Genomic DNA, 21,473 nt, shown 5'->3' with positions numbered 1-21,473 from the left:
GGCTTCCACTGCCACTTGAACTTCTAATTTTACAAGTAATTGCACCAATCTGATGGATAAAGTGGCAGAAGAAAATAGCTCATCATTCTGCTTTTGCAATGGGCAGGACGGTTGGATGTCTCGTCGAGAATCACAAGGGTTTGGCAGATTTTACTGGAGGGAAAAAAAAAAATGACCAGCTGTAATCGCCCCTTCTTGGATGCCAAAGCAAACCAGAAGGCAGAAATGTCATCATTGGAAATGAGAAAAGAAAATCCCCTAAAAATGTACAGATCTTGCCAACTGACGTTTCTGCTATTGGATATTAATTATCTGTGATAGATTCACCCAGCTTCACCTCAGTTGCACATACAGTACTGTAGGCTCACCTGGAAGTGGCCCAGTGCAAGCAATCTTATCTTTTGGCCACTTGGAAGCGGTTTGGGGTTAAGTGCAAGACTCTAGGACACCTCAATGCTACTCATTGACTTTATTCACACAAGATTAGTCCAGGGAGAGAAAACTGCTGCCCACACAGATCTAGAAACAGCCTATGCCTATAAATGTATAGGTCATTTTTAGGGCTGTCAAATGCAAATTCACATTAAGACAATTTTTAATTTGTTAAAAATCTGACGGGCCGCCGATCTTTTGGAGGATTTAGCAGGCTCAGTTTTAATGCTAGTGAAGATACTGGCATCATATGAAACTATAAAAACCAAAGGAATCCATTGGTACCAACCATGCCATACTAGCTTGTCATGAAGGAGGCTAAATAACGCTCCAAACTTGCGATTAATTTTGACGAGGAAAAAAATGGCGTGGCCATTTTCACAGGGGTCCCTTGACCTCTGACCTCAAGATATGTGAATGAAAATGGGTTCGTATGGGTACCCACGAGTCTCCCCTTTACAGACATGCCCACTTTATGATAATTACATGCAGTGTGGGGAGAGTCAGTCAAGTCAGCACACTGACAGCTGTTGTTGCCTGTTGGGCTGCAGTTTTGCCATGTTATGATTTGAGCATATTTTGATGCTAAATGCAGTACATATGAGGGTCTCTGGACAATATTTGTCATTGTTTTGAGTTGAAAATTGCTTTCAAATCATACATATATACATACATTTCCATAAAGCAAGCATATTTTTCCACTCCCATGTTGATAAGAGAATGAAAAACTTGAAAAATCTCCCTTTAAGCTACATTTTGATCAAATAAAAAATGTGTGATTAATTTGCGATTAATCGCGAATAAATATTTTTATAGATTGACAGCCCTAGAAATTTTATATTTAAATTATCTGCTAAAATGTTATTTTACTTTTTTCTCAATGTTTTTTTTTTTGGGTCATTTATGAAAATTATGGAAACAGCCAATCAGATAAGTGTTCGACCAGGTCATAGTTTAAGTGAATGCATTACTTGGCCAGGTTGGGGACAATTCTGGCAAGTTTGGGCAAAAACAATAACTCTAAATAACTAAACCGTGTGCAAGCAGCTTGTAACAGTCTGGCTGCTGTGTGGTTCGCCCTGCCAAACACATAAAGCTGGAAAAGGCAACATGGCTGATGCTGCAGCTTACCTAATTGGTCAAGCTGTCGTGACCAAATTTAATAAGCCGAACAAGAAGACTATATTATGGCTTCCCTTTAAAATAATATATTTTTTTCAGGGTTATAAAAATCAAAAACTACAACGTAATTCAGCTTTGACAGTGTGGGAAATATAGGCAGACAATGCTGAAGCACCCAGCGATACCATACCTGATAAAATTCAATTATATCGCCACTGCATAATGCAGTCCATATTGTATTTGTTCAGATAATGCATAATTTCAAATATCATTTTCACCTGAGAAGTCGTTCTGCATACTTATTGTAGTCTTCTTTCTGTTCAAGACGCACGGCGAGCAGCTAACAATGGCGACCCGGAGCGACTGAGAGCCCCGACCCCATCATGTGAGCGGCAGCTGTATGGATTTTCATTTGAATAATTAACGCTTCCCAATTTCACACTAATGGTTGAGAGGTATCAGAATGGTATCATTAGCCGCTAATAGAGATTCATGGTGGAATGGCTGCAATATTTTTTGCAATATTTCCCCCCCCTCTTCTTTTTTCTCCCATTCCCGCTCTCTCAACTAAGGAGTTGCAGAGTGCAAACCCCTTAACTCCATCCCATCAGCTTTTTAATTAATGACACAAATTACGGGGCCTTGAATAGCATGTGCCTAAGGATGGGGGAGGACACGCGGGGTACCATCTCTCTTTCTCCGTATTCTCTCTTCATCTCCCTCATTTTTTTCCCTATCATTTCCCTCGGTTGGTGCTCATGAGTCTCCCACACCATCATTACAGGTTCTATTTCTCAACACCCCTCGTTTTCCTTCAACCACTTGTCTGCTCTCTTTGTGCTCCTTCGTCGTACCTATTCAATTCTCCTCCCTCCTTTTCTGTCTCCATCGCTTTCTGTCTCCATCGCTTTCTCTCTCCCTCCTACTGGGAAGCTGCAATGCTATCTTATAACCTTGACAATGCAGGATGCTGCGTGTGTGTGTGTGTGCGCTTGTTCTTCTTTGGTCTGTGTGCATGCGTGTGTGTTTGTCTCTCTTTGAGGGACAGGTGCAAGGACTTGGCGCTCGTCCAAACCTGCTACCCACGTGGGACCCGACCAACAGAGGGAGGAAAGACAAGTGCAGCCGAGGCAAAACAAAATTAAATACATTTTTTTTGTGGAACATAGCGGCAACTGGAGCAGAAATAACCTAATTGCACCTCCTGAAATATGTCTTGATTTTCAAGGACCTTGAAATTATGGAACAGAACATTGAGATGGGGGGGTGGAGAAAAAAGAAAGAGGGTGTTTAGGCTGGTTAGTGGCTGGACATGGTGGAGCACCAGCAAACAAAGGAAGGGGGAAAAACACAAGGAGATGGGAAAGGAGCTTTGATTAGTATGGTGATCATTAAAAGGAGAGACCCCCCGAAGACACCGATCTCTAATTAGTGCTATATCCTCGACACTTGGCAACCCAACAACTCTCTCAGACATGTGTGCCTGAGTGTGTGTGTGTGTGTATGTAGGGAAAGGGGGGGGGGGGGGGGGGGTAGCTGTTAGAGGAAACACTGAGATAAAAGCTCTGCTTGTGCTATACAAATGGAAGTGTTTATGAACATTTCCTGATGCTTGTTCGGCGTGCGAGAGCATTCATTCCAATATGTCGGTGTGTGTGTACGTTTTCGTCTATCCATGAAAAACAGCAGAGATGATCCTGTATGTACGTTACATTGAGCAAAAAGAACAGCCGGTACAAAACAAGAGCCTGATAGATTACACCAGCTTATTCGGCTATTAGTGGGGGAAAACAGTTTCCGCGTGTCCAGATTCACCCCGTTCACACCGCCATTTATCCACATTGGTAATCACAGTCTCGCCGTGCAATTATCTCGTCTCTCAACTGGGAAAAGAATATCTTTTTCTTTTTCTTTCAGTCAGACCATTGTTAATCCAGCCCCCGAAACTGCAATTTTATATTTTAAAATATCGCACTTTTATTATAAAAATGTAAACATCATGTAGTAGTTTGTTTTTTATTACTCTATGCTAATAATCAGGGAGTTTAACCTTGTATTTCCCATGTAATAATACTAAACAAGTAGGGCTGGACGATATTATTTTTATTTGAATAGTATAATGACAATAAGATAATAGTTATCTTTAAACAAAGTTCTGTTGTATAAAACAATAATTTCCAATAAACTGTAGTTAAAACATATTTGGTAACACATTAAATATATTTGACGTATCGTGATGCTTAAAATTGAATTGCATGATGTTTTTCTGCTCCAGCATACCTATCTGCTCTGTAAACCATATGTCCTGGTTCTCCTTGGAGAAAAACATCTGAAATCTATATTTCATAGTTTTATAATTGTGCCCCTGTCAGTGTATTTGTCTTATGCTGTAGCCAATCAAATCATTTTATCTTAAACTGTGCTTGCATTAAGCAGTAACATCGCCATTCAATCACAGGCGGATGGTCAGCAGCAACAACCCACATTAGCTCTGTAGCTAATGCCTCCTCTTATCTCGAAACAAACACACGTCTTGTCCTGCACCACTGCGGAAAATTGCACCGCTAATGTCAGTTTGCAGGCTAGATATTAACTTAGTTAGTATAATATAAGCACATTAAATTGCTTCAGAACTTGCAAAACTAAGCCAGTTTAGATGCTGGTGTGGTCCTTATTCTTCAGTATCACTGCTGTAAAATGCTGTCTGTTATTGGCTTGTAAGCTAGGGTTGTGTACTTTGTCTCTCTGTACCTCTGCAGCAAATGAGCCTGCTAGCTAAACTGTCAATCAAGCAGAGACACTGACACGCCCCTCAGAGGCTTGAGGGGAAAAACAGCATTTCTGATATATCTCCCAAGACCTTTTTTGACCTTTTTTCTCCACATTTTAAAAGTAAAAATTACTGAAAATACATTTTAAAATCCTGTTTACATTATTTCTGACCCGCAAAAAACGTATAACTGTGATTTCAGTTGGACTCGTGAACATGTGGAGGGTAAGTCCTGATAAAAACAGGCCCTTTTCTGCAAAGCATACTTTAAAACCAATGTGTTGTGACAAGATCAATCACTGCAAATTCAGGTCCGCGACACCAGCGTGGATCTGGTGCGTGAAATATATGACAGAAAGTCACAGTCGTCAGAGCTTGCTGTGTGGGTTGGGGAGTGGTCAGCTGTCACTGAGTGATGTGATGGCATTACGAGGCCCCCTTCACACATGGGAAGAAGTGGAGCTGGTTCGCTCAGGTGGGGAGAAAGAAGAAAAAAGCTGTCTGAACAAGAAGGCTAATGCTCACTGGCATTTCGGCAGCGAGCGCGGAGGGTGTGGCTGTGTGATGTATCTGCTGTCACGGTGTTGACTCCCACAGTAGACCTGATGAACGTGGATTGGAGAGCTCAAGGGCAAAAAGCCACTGAACTTCCATACAATCTGCTTAGTAGATTTACTGATAGCATCAAATAGAGTGATCTACTCTTGAAGAAGCTTAAAATTGCTGCAAGATTATCCGAGGCAAAGAGAAGTGCCCGGGTGCTTGGGAGGTATAGACTGCTGATGATGCTTGAATACTGAGCGTGGACGACTATCACACCCGATTTCTCTAGATTAATAATCCAAAACGTGTAGAGACTAAAACAATGAGTGACCCTGACGAGACGCGTAACCGATCGCGGTGTCCACGCTACAGCCATGACGTCCCATCCTGGTCACACAGGTGGTGTTTACCTTAGGTGTGACCACTGGCATAATGGGCCCAGTAATCACACCACAATCTGCCCAAGCTGCATTGTACGTGATAGCCGTGTGTAGAGCATCAATTTCATGGTTTCACCTGCCAACACAGAAGGACAGAGATTGGTAGCAGGTGCTGAGTAGAACATGCCAAAACAATCTACTCCATTATTCAGCAAGTCCTCCCCCCCTCCCCCCTCTGAACTTGTTAGGTGTGTTATTATTAGCAAAATGAATTAAAAAACAATTAGGCGAGTTGGAAGTAAAAGAACTCGACATATTACATGGCAAGTTTCCACGAGTTGTGGAGCTCAGGATTATGCCGCTCCATACAAATCGGTGAATTGATTGCGTGATTATATGTCCTGGCTTAGCTTCCGAAGTGTGAGCAATATCTGACAGGGCTGAGCTGGATCCCACTGTGCCAGACAGGATTTTTACATTGTCCTTATTAGCTACAAACAGTGGGGGGAACTAGTGGCTTATGTATAGCAACAGACTGCCAGCAGGTTTTCTTCCTTTGTTCTCCCACTCTCTTCTCGTCCGTGCCTTTCTGTCTTTCACTTTCCCTCCACCTCATCTGAAGTGTCAATTCTGAAAAGTGAACCGAACAAAAGAGTTTCCCTGAAAGGACGTGTCATTATCCCCTACCTAATTTTTTTGGGAGACGACGGGGGGATTGACCGCTCTCCTGGACTAAATAAATCAGTCAATTTGCCATGGAAACCACACAGAAAGGTACATCTAATTACTACAGGGAGATGGCTGATGCTCGGGAGGAGGACAAGAAAGGTAACAGCAAGCTGTCAACAACAGAACGAGTCTTTCAACGACAAAAGCGCGGCGACGCAAGGTTTGAATGCGCTTTCTTGTGTGACAAGTCTGAAGGGCCACCGATGGGGATGTAAGAGCTTCATTACTGCTGAGGAAGAACAGCGGGTAGGTAGGAGTTGTGTTGACCTCTAGTGAGCTCGACCTTTGGGGAGGAGCTGTTAAAGTGAAAGTTACACGGAGAGAAAGGTTTTAATAAGGCACTAAGAGAATAGACGCGCATCTCGCCGCCGCTGAACCGCGGGAAGTCAAGGTGAAGGGGCGTGGCAGAGACAGATGTTCGCCATTGGAGTAGAGTCATGTTTATGAGTCATCATAAAGGGTCAGCGCATCACTTGTGCCTGAGGGTAGCCTTGCTAATCTGTAAAGTGCATGGGGGAGCACGCACAAACTGCACTAGTACAACAAAGACAGAGACCTCTGGCAGATGGAGAATGAGTGAACCCGGATGTACTCCATTACGATTTACGGGGTTAAATACAAGCCAATTCTACTCAGTTTTATGTATTTAGGATTTTGTATTTAATCTAGTAGCATGTATCAATGCATTTTATAATCGTTTCACCTTTCTATCAGTGCTATTTACCCAGTGTGATGTTATTTCCTCACACAAGACACACACAGCTCATATCAAATAATCATTCAGCTCATATGAAAATATGATGGACTGCCTTGTGCTCTGCCACACAGCACAGGCAAACACCAGGCACTCTTTGTAGTAATTGTTGTAACATTTCTTTTTTCCATTTACAACTGATGGAGCGGATCAAATCGCAAAATTAATAAAATCAATATTGTATCTGCGGCATGTGTCCATCGATTTAGCACACTCCTCCGCCATTATCAACGGTGGATCTGATTGTGCGATCTCGCCGGCTTATGAAGATATGGAGAAGGGAGCGGGTGATTTATCCTAAATAGAAAAGAAGCTTCATAAGCAGAATGCAGATAAAAGCTGTCAAGGAGGGGTGGTAAAGAGGAAGAGAGGAGGGGCAGTTGAGGGAACAAATAAAGGGATATAGGGGGAGAAGAAAGCAGAGCACTTAAAGGGCAAAATGTAAGTGAGAGTGAGGGAGACTTGGAAGAAAAAGAGTATTAAGACTGAAAGGGAGAGCTTGTCAGTGGAATACAGAGTCAAGACTCCACCACTGAAGGAGAGTTGGAGTCATGGGTGGCTGCGTCTCTTATTAGACACTCAAATCTGTCAGTCTGTGTCAGGAACTTGGTAAAGAGACTTGTGTTAAAAGCCCATCCACAATTGAGCTGCCATGCCTCCTTTACCAATGTAAATACCTAATTATTTGACAAATTAACAAGCAAACTAGTTTAGCTTTTTGGAGAATTCAACGTGAGATATCTTTGTTCATGATTGATTAGGCAAGACAGGTAGTACAAATTTAAACAAGGCACAAAAACAGAAAGAAACGGTCTCTAAGTGTGGCTCATTCCAGCCGAAAGGATTGCTTCATTTGGGAGGTAAGAAGAGAGTGAGTCCGCTGGGCTGTCACAGATGAATTGCATTCACGAGCTGCAATAAAATGTGTCTCAAAATCCGTCTCCAGTGACTGCTTGTGATTACACTTTGCTTCCCTGCTCAATATACAAATAAACGCCTACATGACTTCTGCATTGCCAGCAGAATTTTTTATCCTGCAATGGTTCTCGGCACAATCCATAGTTACGCCAGACAAGGTGCCACCGTTTCCCTCCCTGGTGTGCCCCTAATAGGCGGCCCCGATGTTACAGGAACAAAGCTGCCAGAAGCAGTTTCCCAACAGTTCGGGTAGACTGTTCCATGTTTTCGACTTGGCTTGTTGAGTAAATTATTCAAAAGGAGGGTGGAAGGTGCGTAGTTGAGGCAGACAACTGAATGGGAATGCCGAGGGTCCCATGTGAAGAGGACAGCTATTACAATGGGTCACAGGGATCAGGAAAGAGTGGCATTACTAAGCCTCTGCATTGGATGGAAGCCTTTTTACATGGCATCATATGGGTGACTATGTCCTTACTAGAAATTACACATGGGAGTGGATAGAAATGATTTAGGATTGGGCAAAGGAGAATACAAATGAATCCCTCCTGTGCAGGCTGTTCTCATACACTGTTCTCAAAACTACGCCGTCTACCCTGTTCCTTCTAACCACGGTCGGGAGGCTAAGGCAGGAAAAGCACTAGGATCAGCATTGATTCGTGGAGAGACCTTCGTCTGGTTAGCTAACATTACTGCCAAGCAGGTGGAATATAGAGTGATATTGTGGTTTTAGCTGACGTGTGTCACCTCACTGTGTTGATCAATGCTCGTTCATGTCTATGTAGAGGGAGCACAAGCGCGCGCGAGCAACAGGACGCTGTCTTTCATTGACTTAACGGCCACAGGTGTCGCTGTTAACAAGCAATTTCTGATTCTTACAAACAGTCCCTTTAAGTTAAACTTTTGGAGTCATTTTAACCCAAACCATGATCTTTTCCTAAACCTAACTAAGGGAAAAGACTAGAGCGGAAATTGACACGTGTGTCACGCATTTTTTGGGAAAACATCAAAAATGAGGAATAACTTTTAGTAAGATATCATACGAAAAGTTGTATGAGGATATAAAGAAATTCTGAATTCAGAAAAGTGACATCAATAACCTAAAGTGAAAGTGATGGGATCACGATGGAATCGGACCGGCAATGTTCAAAGCCATGCAAACAGGAGCCATGTGTGTTATCAGGGAAAAAGTAAAGCAGGATCGGGCGGAAAAATATGGAAGGAATCCTTCCTGTGTGACCCTCTAGTGGGCAATGATCACCATCTGACTATGACCAAAGAGAGAGAGAGAAAAATACTCGAACACTGCCAGTTCCCAACACTGGGACAACGTCCATCTTGGCTTCTACAGGTAAACCTTTTAGGATAAAACGTTAAAACAATGGCATACTAGGTTACCAATCAGAGTAGATGGAAATGTAAGTCGCTAAGAGCTTAATGGAACAATTTTGGAACAAAAGTCCACATTGGGCACTCAAAGCAAAGCACGCTGAGTGTTTGAATACTGACAGGAACTCAGAATTGCACTAAAACCGAGACAGTTGATTCAATTTGTGTTACTGTCCATTGCGGTAGCTTTAGTTGGGTCAGTTTTCTACATGGACGCCTCAGAAAGACATTGACACTGGGTGGCTGACTGCTGGGATACAGAAAATGTGCATATTGAAAAGAGTCAGGTATAAAAGAGCCATCTGCCAGCTCTGGATCACAGGTTGAAATGGGTTTTACCTCACAACATGAAAGCTCCTGTCAGACAGACTACTGAGGGAGCCATGTAAGGACACCAAATGTTGAAAAGATGGTTTTGATTTGAATTTGAATTATTAGAGTTCGCTTGAACCCAACAGCTAACTACAAAGATAAATGTCCATGACCAAATATTTCCAGTTTTATATCATCAGCAAACAATATGTCAGGATTTTGGCAGGCGTAATTACTGTGACTTTGGTGTTCCGCTTCAAAAGGTCATTATTACACAATACCGAAGGTCACATGGCAATGTCCATGCCACTTCCTGTAGCCTCACCTGGACTTCCTCTCTGTGTGTTCATCCTGTCACCCCATGCTGATCCTTTCCCTTCCCTTGCCCAAATGTTTCCACTCAACTTATGTACAGCTTGACAGTGTTTTTCACCTGCTGCACTAATTAAATCCTTTTTATTCGCTCCCTTCGGAGATGCTTCAGTAGTCTGAACATTAACTGGCGTCCACTGAGCTGAACTGAACCGAAAACAACAAGTATGTTTCGTTTCGATGAAAGTCAAAACGGCCTTTCTTGTTGCTATGCTAACAGAGACATGACATGATTCCTCAAAGATATTAAAGCGCTGTGAACTGGGGGAGCTGATGGGAAGGCACTGACAAGCACCATCTCAAAATGAAATGTAGCTAACGCTTCCCCTGACTGAATACATTAACAGATGTGCAGGTTTTTTTTTCTTTTTAGCATGTTGTTGACAACATAATTCCCACACAGCGGCATTACTCTGGCTAACAAATCTCCATCTGTGAGAAATGATTTGCCTGCTGTATCACTTTAATACTGTATCTGCAGTATATACCTAGGAGCCGCTTATTTTATCATCAATAAATTACACAACCAATATCCCACAGAGGATTTTACTTGTAAAAAAATGACTGTAAGCTGGCACACTGCTGACATAATTGATGCCATGCGGGATGAAGAAAATGAAGAAAAGCGTTAATCTCCTGTCAGTTACAACAAAGACTTTAACGTTTGATAATCAACAGTATCTGTATCAGTAACGCGTCGATGACTAAACATTCCTCCACACGGATATACTCTATCATTTTTCACATGTAAACAACACTGTCAATAACATTTCCTGCACTCATACAGGGTGTTATGCTTTTTGGATCACAGCAACCAACACTTGTCTTCACATCCACTGCTGCGTCTTAATCTGTTCCACTGAACTGGATGACACATTCGAGATATTTTTGAACATTTGGAACATGACTAGCGTGCATGTTGATTGGGTGGTTGATGAGTCACTGCTGTCAAAGAGGAAATGAGGATGGGTAAGCGCTTTAGGAGGTGCTTAAGAGTGTGAGAGAATGAAGGAATACATACTGTAGGGTACACATTCATATTGGACTTCCAGATATTTGTAGGTTCCTGGGCAAGGGTCAGGAAATACATCTGGTCCAGCCACAACAGCACACTGGGTCCGGTTATTACATCTGAAAACAGACAAAAGAGCAACAATAGCGACATCAGACAATCTTGTCTTTCTGAATGGCCACGATATACAGTAGCTGCAGCACATTAGTCGGATGTTTAGTGTGTGGTTAATGGAGTTGAAAGTATTTAATTCTGTAGCAGAGATTATGAAGATTATCAAGCTTCGCTGTTCATGGAAATGATTCACCCAGTTTCTTCCCTTAAATACATAGTAACTGAGTAGCATTATTATACTGTATTCTAGCCCTTGGAAAAAAACACCTAAAATAACTACTCAAAATGAATCAGGAATAGCTCCTCAACCATAAGGCTTATATGCATACATCTGGTCTCTTTTGAAAGGTAAAAAGCTAAGGAATATGAATCAATTGTAAGTAAACTAAACTATATTACCATGGAGATTACAATGCAGATGTTATAAATGGAAAAAATAAGATTTGTATCCTTAATTAGTCTAAAATCTTAATTTCAAAGGCAATATCACCATTATAACAAAGATCCCATGGATAATGATGCAACTGAATGTTTTCTAGTACTCTTTACTAACTAACTGGGACTGTACATTTGATGAAAATACACTAAAATACAACATTTATGACAATGTATAAAGATAAACACAGGCGCTCTCCATGTTTTGGCTGTGTTTACTGTTGACTGTTTACTGGGAGATTTACTTCAAAACACTATTTATTTCCATATAGCCATGTTACAATAACAGAAATATCCTAAAAACATTGAAATAGTAATAAACACAATTAATACTGATCAATATTCATATATGACTGAAGAGCCCCATGCTATACAGCACATACAATGAGAATGGAAGGGCAGTCAGTGGTCTATAGGGTATCAACAGATTCGTTACAATGAGACGAAAAGAAGAAGAGAAGGTTAAACGAACTGGAATTGAGGCAATTTTGATAACTTAAAATTGTACTTAATTAGTTGTGGAGTGACTTAAAGAATAGTTATCAAAAAGGGCTACGAGATGGCTTTGATTTGAGCGACATGTGAAAAAGAATATATATATTTTTTGCCATTTGGAATTGAGAAATTGGGATTCTATCTGAGGGGTTGAGATGTAAGTTGGCTGCAGTGTTTTATGGTACATATTGTATCTATGAACATCTGTATTTTATTTGTAAACACATTTTTTCTTTAAAAAATATCCTTTATATAACAGTAAATGTTGTCTTTTGTATGAATCGTTTTGAAAGGTTGACTGTAATACTGCTTTAGATATATTGTATTTATGGGGATACATGATTAACTGATGGACTACAGATCTCAGGTACCACTCTGATTGAGGCAAGATAATTGAATACATTAAGGGAATAAAACATGGTATACGGGAGCACGCTTGTGTGACATGTTTCATGTTGAGAGAGTTCACCCCTTTTTGTAGGTTCAGGAGACAATCCCATGGCTAAATTCATCTTTCTGTTGAAGGGGTAGAGCTGGAAGTCACGGACCTGAGACCAGGCTTTAAACCGTGCACAGGTCACATTGTTATTACTGTGTGATGGATGGTCGTGGTCGTGGCGGAGAGGAGGGGGCTAAACACAATCAACTGAGTGCGAAATCGGCTCCAACATGAAATGTAGGTCTTCATTAAAAAAACACAATTATGGTGCCGGTGGTGTTCTCATGTGCCATTTTGTTTTTGGCAGTCATCAATCAGACCCCCACTTCATATGCACAGAGAGCCTCTTGCCACACATAATAGCAACACTTATCTCACAACATTAACTCTTAAACGTTCTGACAAGTATTGATTATTTCACTGCTCTGCATCTTTTTTCAAAATGAAAAAAAAACAAAAAAAAACAGGATATGAAGGTTGGTCCAGACCTTATTTGAGCACCAGTTGTGTGAGTGATCTTCATGAGGCCAGCTGCTGCAAGCTACAGTATATACAGGATCGCCGTCCATCAAATCTATACTCATTTACAGGCCACCATTATCTTGCAATATATAAAAGGTATTTATTCCCCAGCAAGGCCGTTCACAGTGTAAGCCTTGTTGAAGGTCAAGGCGGGGTCTGACACAATGATTCATACGCCACAATTAAAGGATTCTCTACACCTTAATTAACATTGATTGGCTGCCGACTAATCAATCGAACCAGTGAGGGACAAGCAAAAAGGGGCCCATCTCATTTCAAGCCGGCCCCGGTAATGAGATATGGTCTGCCGAGTCTCTCCCACGCGAGCTTTATGGGTTCATGAACTCCCATCGCCCTCTGCCACTCACTCCAGTCAGCTGTCTGCGGCGTGTCCCTGCCTGTGAAGAGTTAATTCCCAGGCAGTAAATGCCAGTCAAATAAATAAGGGGTCAAGCCTATGAAACTGAGAAACAATTATAGAGGCAGGCCTTCTCATCTCCACAACCCTTACTGGTTTATTCTGTTTAGAACTGGGGGGGGGGGGTCTGTATCAGCAGGTGAGAGCACAAGTTAAGATTAAGTGTCACATAGAATTACAAGTGAGATGGATAGAAGAGATGTAACAAGCTAGAGGTTGGAGGCAGAGAAACAAACACACACACATGAATGGACATAGTTGTTGGCTTGTTCTGTGGATGGACAACATGATTTTTTTAGGGATTCAATAATGCTGCCCGAGAAGTTAAGCTATAGGACCAAATCTGTAATTTTAATCATAGTTTGTAATAACTTCCTCTTGAGGGATTAAACATCATAATGTGTATTTAACGTGGATTGCAAACTTAATCCCAGCCTTAACATCTATCTTGACCCACATTCAAAACCCCTGTAATCACTTCTGTGCATTTTTTACCTTCGCACACGCAGCCGCAAAAAACGGTCCGATCAGTTTTTTCCGTTAGTGTCATGAAGGCAACCCGCATCTTGCAGGGGGAATAAAATAAGGTGGAGAAATAATCACAATTAAATGTATCAAGTGCAAATCAATGGCAGAGCAGGAGGGGGGATCAATAGCAGGAGAAGCTGCCCACGCCACGTGCCACAACGACTTCACAATTACCAATTAGAGGGATAATCAGGATTTCATCAGACGCTTGGCTCTGATGGAGCCCTTTGAACTAGTGGGAGAGGGAAATTGATCCACTTTGACTGATTTATTCAAATATGGATGGGAAGATGTTGTGTACATATACACCATAGGAGCTACAGCAAGCTAAAGCCCTAGCTTAGCTCACACTGCAGGCAAAAGTGGCCCATTCTTGCACAAATCGCATGGAATTTGATCTTTTCCAATTCTGATTTGGGCCACTTTCATATGTAGTCCTAAATCAGGTACACGTCGGATGCAACGCGACCTCATTCTGAACAGTCATTCAGAATTCATGCAGCTTTTACGTCACTCTAGATCGACATTCGTCACAATTCTGCATCACGATCCCACTCTGCATCCAAACACACCTCCATACAGACGTTGCAGCCATTAATCCACAAAAAGCCATAATTCAAAATGTGGCTCTATTTTGCCTCATCCTCATCCTAAAAATGAAACTGAAACATAAACGTCAGTGTCCTACATGTTTACTTCCCCATGCTGCGTGTAATAGTGGTGTAAGAAAATATCAATACACTGCAGTATCGCAATATATGTATGTTTTGTGATACTGTATTGATTTTAAATTCTATTCTCTCTCTCTCTCTCTCTCTCTCTCTCTCTATGCTTCATTGTCTTTTACATTTTTTTATTTACTTAATTGTGCTTACCTGAAGAATCCTGCAAGCAATTGTATTTAAATTGTTTTTACTGGTATAGGCAAATGTTAATTCCTTTGTGCAGACTGCACACAAAGTAGTGCTATGATGTTGAATGTTACAGGGACTGTGATAAATACAAATGCAGATCCAACTGTTCCAACTTTTTACCCAGATGTTTTGCACATGGCAATGTGTTCTTTATACTATGACAGTTTTCCTAAAATTAGTGCATTGCCTTGTTTACAGTATCGCAATATATTGAATCGTTACACCTGTATCATGATATCGTATCGCCAGATAATTGCCAATACACAGCCCTTGCATGTGACGTCTTTGCTATTGTTCTTTTGCGCATGCATATCAGTTCAGGACTGTGACCAGTTCACACTGGAATCTGACATTGGACATATTTAAAAACAAAAAAATCTGAACAGCCCGAATCAGATCTGAGCAATAAATCCAAATTGGGCACTAAAGGCTTGCAGTGTGAACGTAGCCTAATTGACAGTCTTGCTAGAAGCTTGGGTTCCACTGGCAAACAGTAAACAAATAAAAAGGATGAAATGCATTCTTACAAACACATATTACTTTTATACACCAATTTTAAGTGTTATCAGCAAATGGTGAAAGACCACATCTGGATATAACCCTCTATCAGAGGTTATATTCTAAAAGAAAACACAAAACTGGATTTTGCAATTTGGCCACCAACTGTCACTTTTTTTTTATCCACATTCCCACTTTTTCCTCCCTTATAGCTTTTTCCTTCTGTTCCCTCGTCTGCTGTTTGTTATAACTGGCAGATTAGAGCTTAGACTGCCAGCTGACGAGGGGAGATGTGGCACAAAGCACAAGAGCCCTATGTAAGCACAAACTGTAATGACTATAATCGCTGGCTGATCCTGCTGCTGCCTCTGATGTAAGTGGGTTGAGTCCCCTCAGTCTATTGACCACTGACAGGACAAAAAAAATAAACAAATGAATAAATGAATGGGTGAATAATTGAAATCAATGAAAGAAAGAATAAGGACATACGAACAGCCAGTAGTGTAAGACAGCTGCTGTCAAAGCTGGACAGATTTGTCCACATTGGAGAGAAGAAAAAAAAAAAGAATTGGTGTGCACCACTGTTCCCTTTCAGAACTCAAGTGATTCACATCAGGAGGAAAATACCAACCAAGTGGAAGGACAGAAAGGTTCGCCAGCTTTTAAAAGTTCAGGAGGGGAAGGAAAAAAAAAATGCAATGCTGAATCTGCTTCCAATACGGCAAATTGCTTTGAGTGATTTTCCATAGAATTCACATCAAAGAGGTTTGCCTGGAGTAAGTCAAATAAGAACGGAGACGGTTCAGCTCTCGTACTGCATTGAGGGGACGCCTCTCTGTGGAGTTCTTCCACAGTTTGTATATGTTTGATGAAACAGTCCCTGTCAGGGAGCGCAAACTCTCCATTTGCTTTCAGTTAAAAAGAGCAAACACAGCCAAAGTGCCCCATCTCCGACAAATCCACACATTGGTATTAATTCCTGTGTTAAGAAGAGAAAAAAAATATGCACAAGGTGCTTTAGGGACTTGGAAGTGTGTGTGTGTGTGTGTGCAAAGACAAAGTGTATGTTGTTTGCTTCATGTGGACACTGCAGTGTGTGTCTCTGTGTACACACTTGTGAGAGTTTGTATTTGTCGGAAAGGGAGGGTGGGGAGTGGGGTAAAAGAAAAAAAGTGACGGACGGGTCAATATCTCCATCCCTCTGCTGGGACCCATTACGCTTTAGTGATGGTCTTCGCCACCCACGGTCGACTTCATTCATTATCTTTCCCAGCTGCACGCCGCAGCATCCATCTTTTCTCATTCAGCCTGTCTCCTGGCGCAGCACACACACACACACAAAAAACAACCTTTAAGACTCCCATGAAAACCTCAAGAAAATGTTACAAGGAGAAGAAAGGCCTTGAGCACTGTGCATTTAGCTCTCGAGTAAAACCAGGAAGTATTTAAAGTCTGACTGTTGAGTGTCGTTTGGTGTTGGTCTTTTCAGAGAGAGGAATTACCAGTCCCTGTGGAAGCCTATTGTTCACATGGAGAAGCTTGCTAAGGAGCATAATGTATCAAGTGTTCTATTGTGGAGCTGCTATAGAAAAAAATTATATTTTATATGTCCCAATTATTTGGAGTTACTTCAAAGAAACCCCAAGCTGTGGATTATCTAACAAACTAACAACCATACTAATGCTCTCTGTGTGCGGTTCCTGTTTCTGCTTGGGAGGGTTGGGTGTTTGTGATTGAATTCAGGGAAACTACACTGATTTTATTAAGTCATTTGCTTAAGTGCTGTGCCACCAAAGGGGGCGTTTCAAGTGAGAGAATTATTGCAAACATTAAGTTCATGTTTTGTTGTTAGTCATTACAGCTGGAATATAGCAAACAAGATGCAAGATAAAAGGGCGGTGAAGTCAGTGTGGCAAAAACATACACAATTTGAGTTGCAATGGAAGAGTGCCGCTGTTCCTGTAGGCTATCCGCTCAAATTGGTTGTAACGTTATCTAGCGTTAGCAGGCTACAACCAGCATCCAGCAGCGAAAGTGAACTGCATGAGCTGCAGACGACATGCTCGATTCATTATCGAACGTGTCACGTGTCCAAATTGCACCAAATTGGACAAAGCACTCCAAGGGGTCCCCAGCAATAGACCCGCCAAGTGTGAAGACGATCGGATGAGCGGTTCTTGAGATATGCGAAAGACGTACAGACAGAGATTCCTTGCTTTATAGTTAGATGAGCACCTATAATCATTGCCCCTATTCAATGAGAAGTCCATGAGTTATACCTGTTTAACCAACCAGCCCTTTAATACACAAGATGCCAGTCAGCTGGAATGATTTAGCCTCATTTTTAAAGATTATATGGTAATTTCTCAAAAAACAAACAACAATGCTCTAAAGCCAGCCGCTGAGACTGCTGATTGGAACCACTAACAGTCATTTATTTGTCTTGGTAGCATTTGATTGCATCATCACAACAACGGTCACATCGTTATATCAATCATCCCAGAATAAATCCTATATATTCAAATGGCATCTGTCTGTAGTAGAGTATGAGAGAAGTTGTGAAAAAAAAAGGTTAACGAGTGCATCTAGTTCTTTATACGTGCACATAGGACTGCTTTTTTCCAGTCTTTTCTTGACAGTCAATCTATAATACCTGCTTGTACTGGCAGCTCCATACATCACATAGTATACATACTGTATGCTGGCTTTCGACCGGCTCCTTCATAACAGAAAGGGGTTGCAGGGTTGAGGGTGAAGTGCACTATACGCTGAAGTTTTCATTCACTTATACTTCAGATTTTCCTTTCTGGAGTAAGGATTCAAAGCCCCTTTAATTAGAAATAACCTTTTAAACCTACAGGTTGTATGGGAGTCCGGAGGGTAATAGAGAAGTGATATATACATATTCAGACAACCTACACTTCTGCACTTGGACACAGAATCATACCGACAACTTATCTATAATGGCATAACACATTCTGTTATTATTCTAAAGCTGTAGAGTTTGTTTTTCAGAACGCCATGAGACCTGCTCAACGCAGATTAAAATGCATAAGAGGAAGATGGGGGAATGTAATGTATACAACATAAATACAATGGGCGAGTGCAGGTGTGGAGTACTTTAAGTGCAGCACTGAAGGGGCCCACTGTCCTCGAGTATTTACGTTCGCATATATAGCAGCGTGCAAACACGGATGAACATCTGCTCGCAAACACATGCATGCACCTACATGTTCAACAAGATGATTGATCAATGGGAACAGTCAAAAGTTTGCTTCTCTGCAGCATTAGCAACACAGCTACAAAGCCATAGGAAAACATCAAGCTCTGTCACCCTGTTTGTACAAACACTACGGGTGACAAAACATCAGCCATATTCCTTTTTTTTTTATAGGATTAACTATGTGGAACTAAGCAGAAATGAATAAAGTGCCAAGTGACGGTTCGGTATAGAGAAGATGGAGTGTTTATGCGCATGAGCTATATGAATGACCTTTATCAGGCTCTATTAGGTATGGAATAAGAGTTTCATTAGGGATGGTCAAACAAAGGTCAAGATTGATCATCTCTCACAAACTACTTCCAGCGCTTACATAAATCCAACGCCATTTCTCCCAAAAAAAATGAGCATCTTGAGCTAATTTTTTTTCCTCCTGACAAGCATAATCCCTCTTAGCCATTCATACAGATTAGTAGCTTTCATAAGATTTTTACATCACACAGTTTCCCCTCTCTCTAATATTGTGTTTGGAAGATAAGCCGCAGTTCATCCCAACGCAACAAGCTGAGACAAATACAGTGGCACTGGTGGAGAGATGATCAACTAAGACTTCTTCTCAGTATGTTGAAAATCGTGAGAATCTATGGATGTGGGCGATGCATGGATTCATCCATGAGGTCCTTTTCTTGGCTATAGTCCAAGAGCCTAAAGTGAAGCTTGATAAACACATGCTTTTCCTGTTCTGCCGCATGTTTGGACGAGTGGGCACTTTCACTGAGGTGATGACTAAAACAATATTCTGTAACTGAGAAGCGAGACCGGGCTTGTTTATGGCTCACGATGATGGATGAGACAAATATAAACGACGGTCAAAACATTTTTTCCATCTCTGATTTGTTCTATTTGTACATACCCCCCACTTACTGAAGCCCACACCAGGAAGTAATCCTGCCTCGTGATGCGTTTTTCCTTACAGTTTAGGTACTTTTTATTACCACTTAGTTTGGAGAAGAAATGTATCCAGCGTTTTTGTTTTCAGCACATCTGAGCTTGCGGTGACTATTTATTCATTAAGATTATGTATTCAACACCAATGTCAACTATGTGGAAACAGTCTGTAGGGCAAAAACTCGTGTCCGCAGCAGCGGTCACGACAAGTTCAAGTTGTACTCCAGCAATATAGCCTGAATGGAGCACAGCAGCAAAAATGTATATTTTATGTTAGTTAACCCTTTAACACACCAACAGCCCACCGGTGTAGCAGGCTCAGTTTTAGAGCTAGATTGAAGTTACTGGTATCATATGAAACTGGCATGGTCATTTTCAAAGGGGTCCCTTGACCTCTGACCTTAATATATCTGAATGAAAATGAGTTCTAAGGGTACCAACGAGTCTCCCCTTTACAGACGTGGCCACTTTATGACAATCACATGCAGTTTGGGGCAAACGCAGTACAAATGTGTTATTTTTGCCTATTCTAAAAATGATGTGTTTGAATATTCATATTGACATACTGGGGTCCCTAAACTGTCTTAGAATTGTATAAATTGGGTACGACTTGAAAACTGAGACTCTTACGGATCCCATGAGCTCAACTGTATTCATGTGTGATGATGTTAGTGAGGCCATTTTTTTTTTTATTTGACCTCACTGTATAGGATAATCACAGCCTCATGAAACTTTACAACCACAAACTAGAGACCTAGAGCATTCAGAGGATGGATGGCTTTCCTAGGTATATTGACAATAAGGGGGTCACTGAAAAATGCAATTCTTACAGAAATATTCAAATGTCTAAAGTTTTTGATGCCAAATCACAGCATGTCTTTTTCTATAGTGTTCCAAAAGGTCTTGGTATCTTAATGTGGTATATTGGAGGGATTTTTGATCTTTGTTATCAATTCTCGAGTGGCAAAAAATTGTTAAATTTAGCACCAAATCTGTGTAACAAATGGTATCAACCCAACAATTGCTGCAACAACAACTTATAAGACACGATAGAGCATGGGAATGGCCGTCACAAACTCATATCATCATGTTCTATGCCCTTATACAATGTTAAAAAATATTATTCATTTTTTACTTCTTATTCATGACTACAGTAGAACAACATGACACACTGAGCTGAATCTCAAATTAATCATCAGGTTCCCAGTTTTCAGATGATGTACACCAGTTCTATGTGACATATACTGTTGACTTTTTATCTTCTTCTGAACTAAAAAAAGAGGGTGGAATGGTAAGGGCTTCAAATATTGTACATACCCATTTACTTTAGTTTACTGTTATTTCATTTACTGATTTTATTAGCTGAGCTGAAATGATCATATTTTTAAAATAATGTTTAAATATAAATTTACTGTTTCTTTATTTAAATTGTTCACACAAAAAGTCTCAGTTGGAAGATAATGTTGTGTTTTGGACCAAAGAAGAGGAAAAACTAAGGCTAAGAGTTGTACAGACTTTTCTGGGCGGTTGTCAGGCAACACATGGATTTGAGTTCAGGCCAGACAAAGGTTATCGCCTCGGGGGACGCACCCCTCCCCTGATGAGCGTTGCAGATTGGCTGCTGTTCTCAGTGAGGTCCAAACCATAGGATGTTTCATGAGATCAGAGTCATGTTTACTGACACAAAGGCTGAAAAACAAAAGCTCTTATGAGACATGCACAGACTTAAATCAAAAGAAACTAAGTGCAAATTGAAATTACTCAACCCAAATTGGTTGTGCTTTGGATTTGAACCGATTAATAACAAGTATTCTGACCTGTTAGAGCGTCCCACACAGGATGTGACTGAACGAGAAAGGTCTTCAGAGATTTCATATTTCTATTTAGCACTACTTTGTGGCACCAATGGCTGCTGCTACTGAATCTTAAATAAGTCTCAGAAATTTGAACACTACTCCGAGTAAGTCTGAGTGCTTGAAAAGGAGGACAAACCTCTGAGCTCCTCAGTCGATGTTTACTTCACCTTTAGCCCTAACAGCTTGCTCCAAACACTCTGCTGGTGCAAGTGGAGAGCTAAAACAAAAGGGGAAGAAAATATTTTTGCAGCGAAGTGAATTGTGCATGAAAGTTACAAGCTAAAAGCAAATGTAGTTAACTTTGTTTTTAGGAATAAATGTTAAAAATACAGCGCTATATAAGCCCTGGGACACGT

At 41.0% G+C, this 21,473-nt stretch overlaps 1 protein-coding gene across 14 annotated transcripts in view; it reads right to left on the bottom strand.

The window, feature by feature from the left end:
• Positions 1-21,473, bottom strand: part of LOC141761153 (adhesion G protein-coupled receptor L3) — a 234,608-nt gene that overhangs the window by 102,759 nt on the left and 110,376 nt on the right. For all 14 annotated transcript variants that reach the window (XM_074624445.1, XM_074624447.1, XM_074624434.1 and 11 more), the window contains exon 5: positions 10,740-10,849. In XM_074624445.1, coding sequence (XP_074480546.1) covers positions 10,740-10,849 — 110 coding nt within the window. The remainder of the gene's footprint in view (positions 1-10,739; positions 10,850-21,473) is intronic.

Source organism: Sebastes fasciatus, chromosome 22, assembly GCF_043250625.1.
Source record: "Sebastes fasciatus isolate fSebFas1 chromosome 22, fSebFas1.pri, whole genome shotgun sequence".
Taxonomy (NCBI): domain Eukaryota; kingdom Metazoa; phylum Chordata; class Actinopteri; order Perciformes; family Sebastidae; genus Sebastes; species Sebastes fasciatus.
The sequence above is the reverse complement of the archived record's forward strand: the minus strand, read 5'-3'. Positions and strand labels throughout refer to the sequence as shown.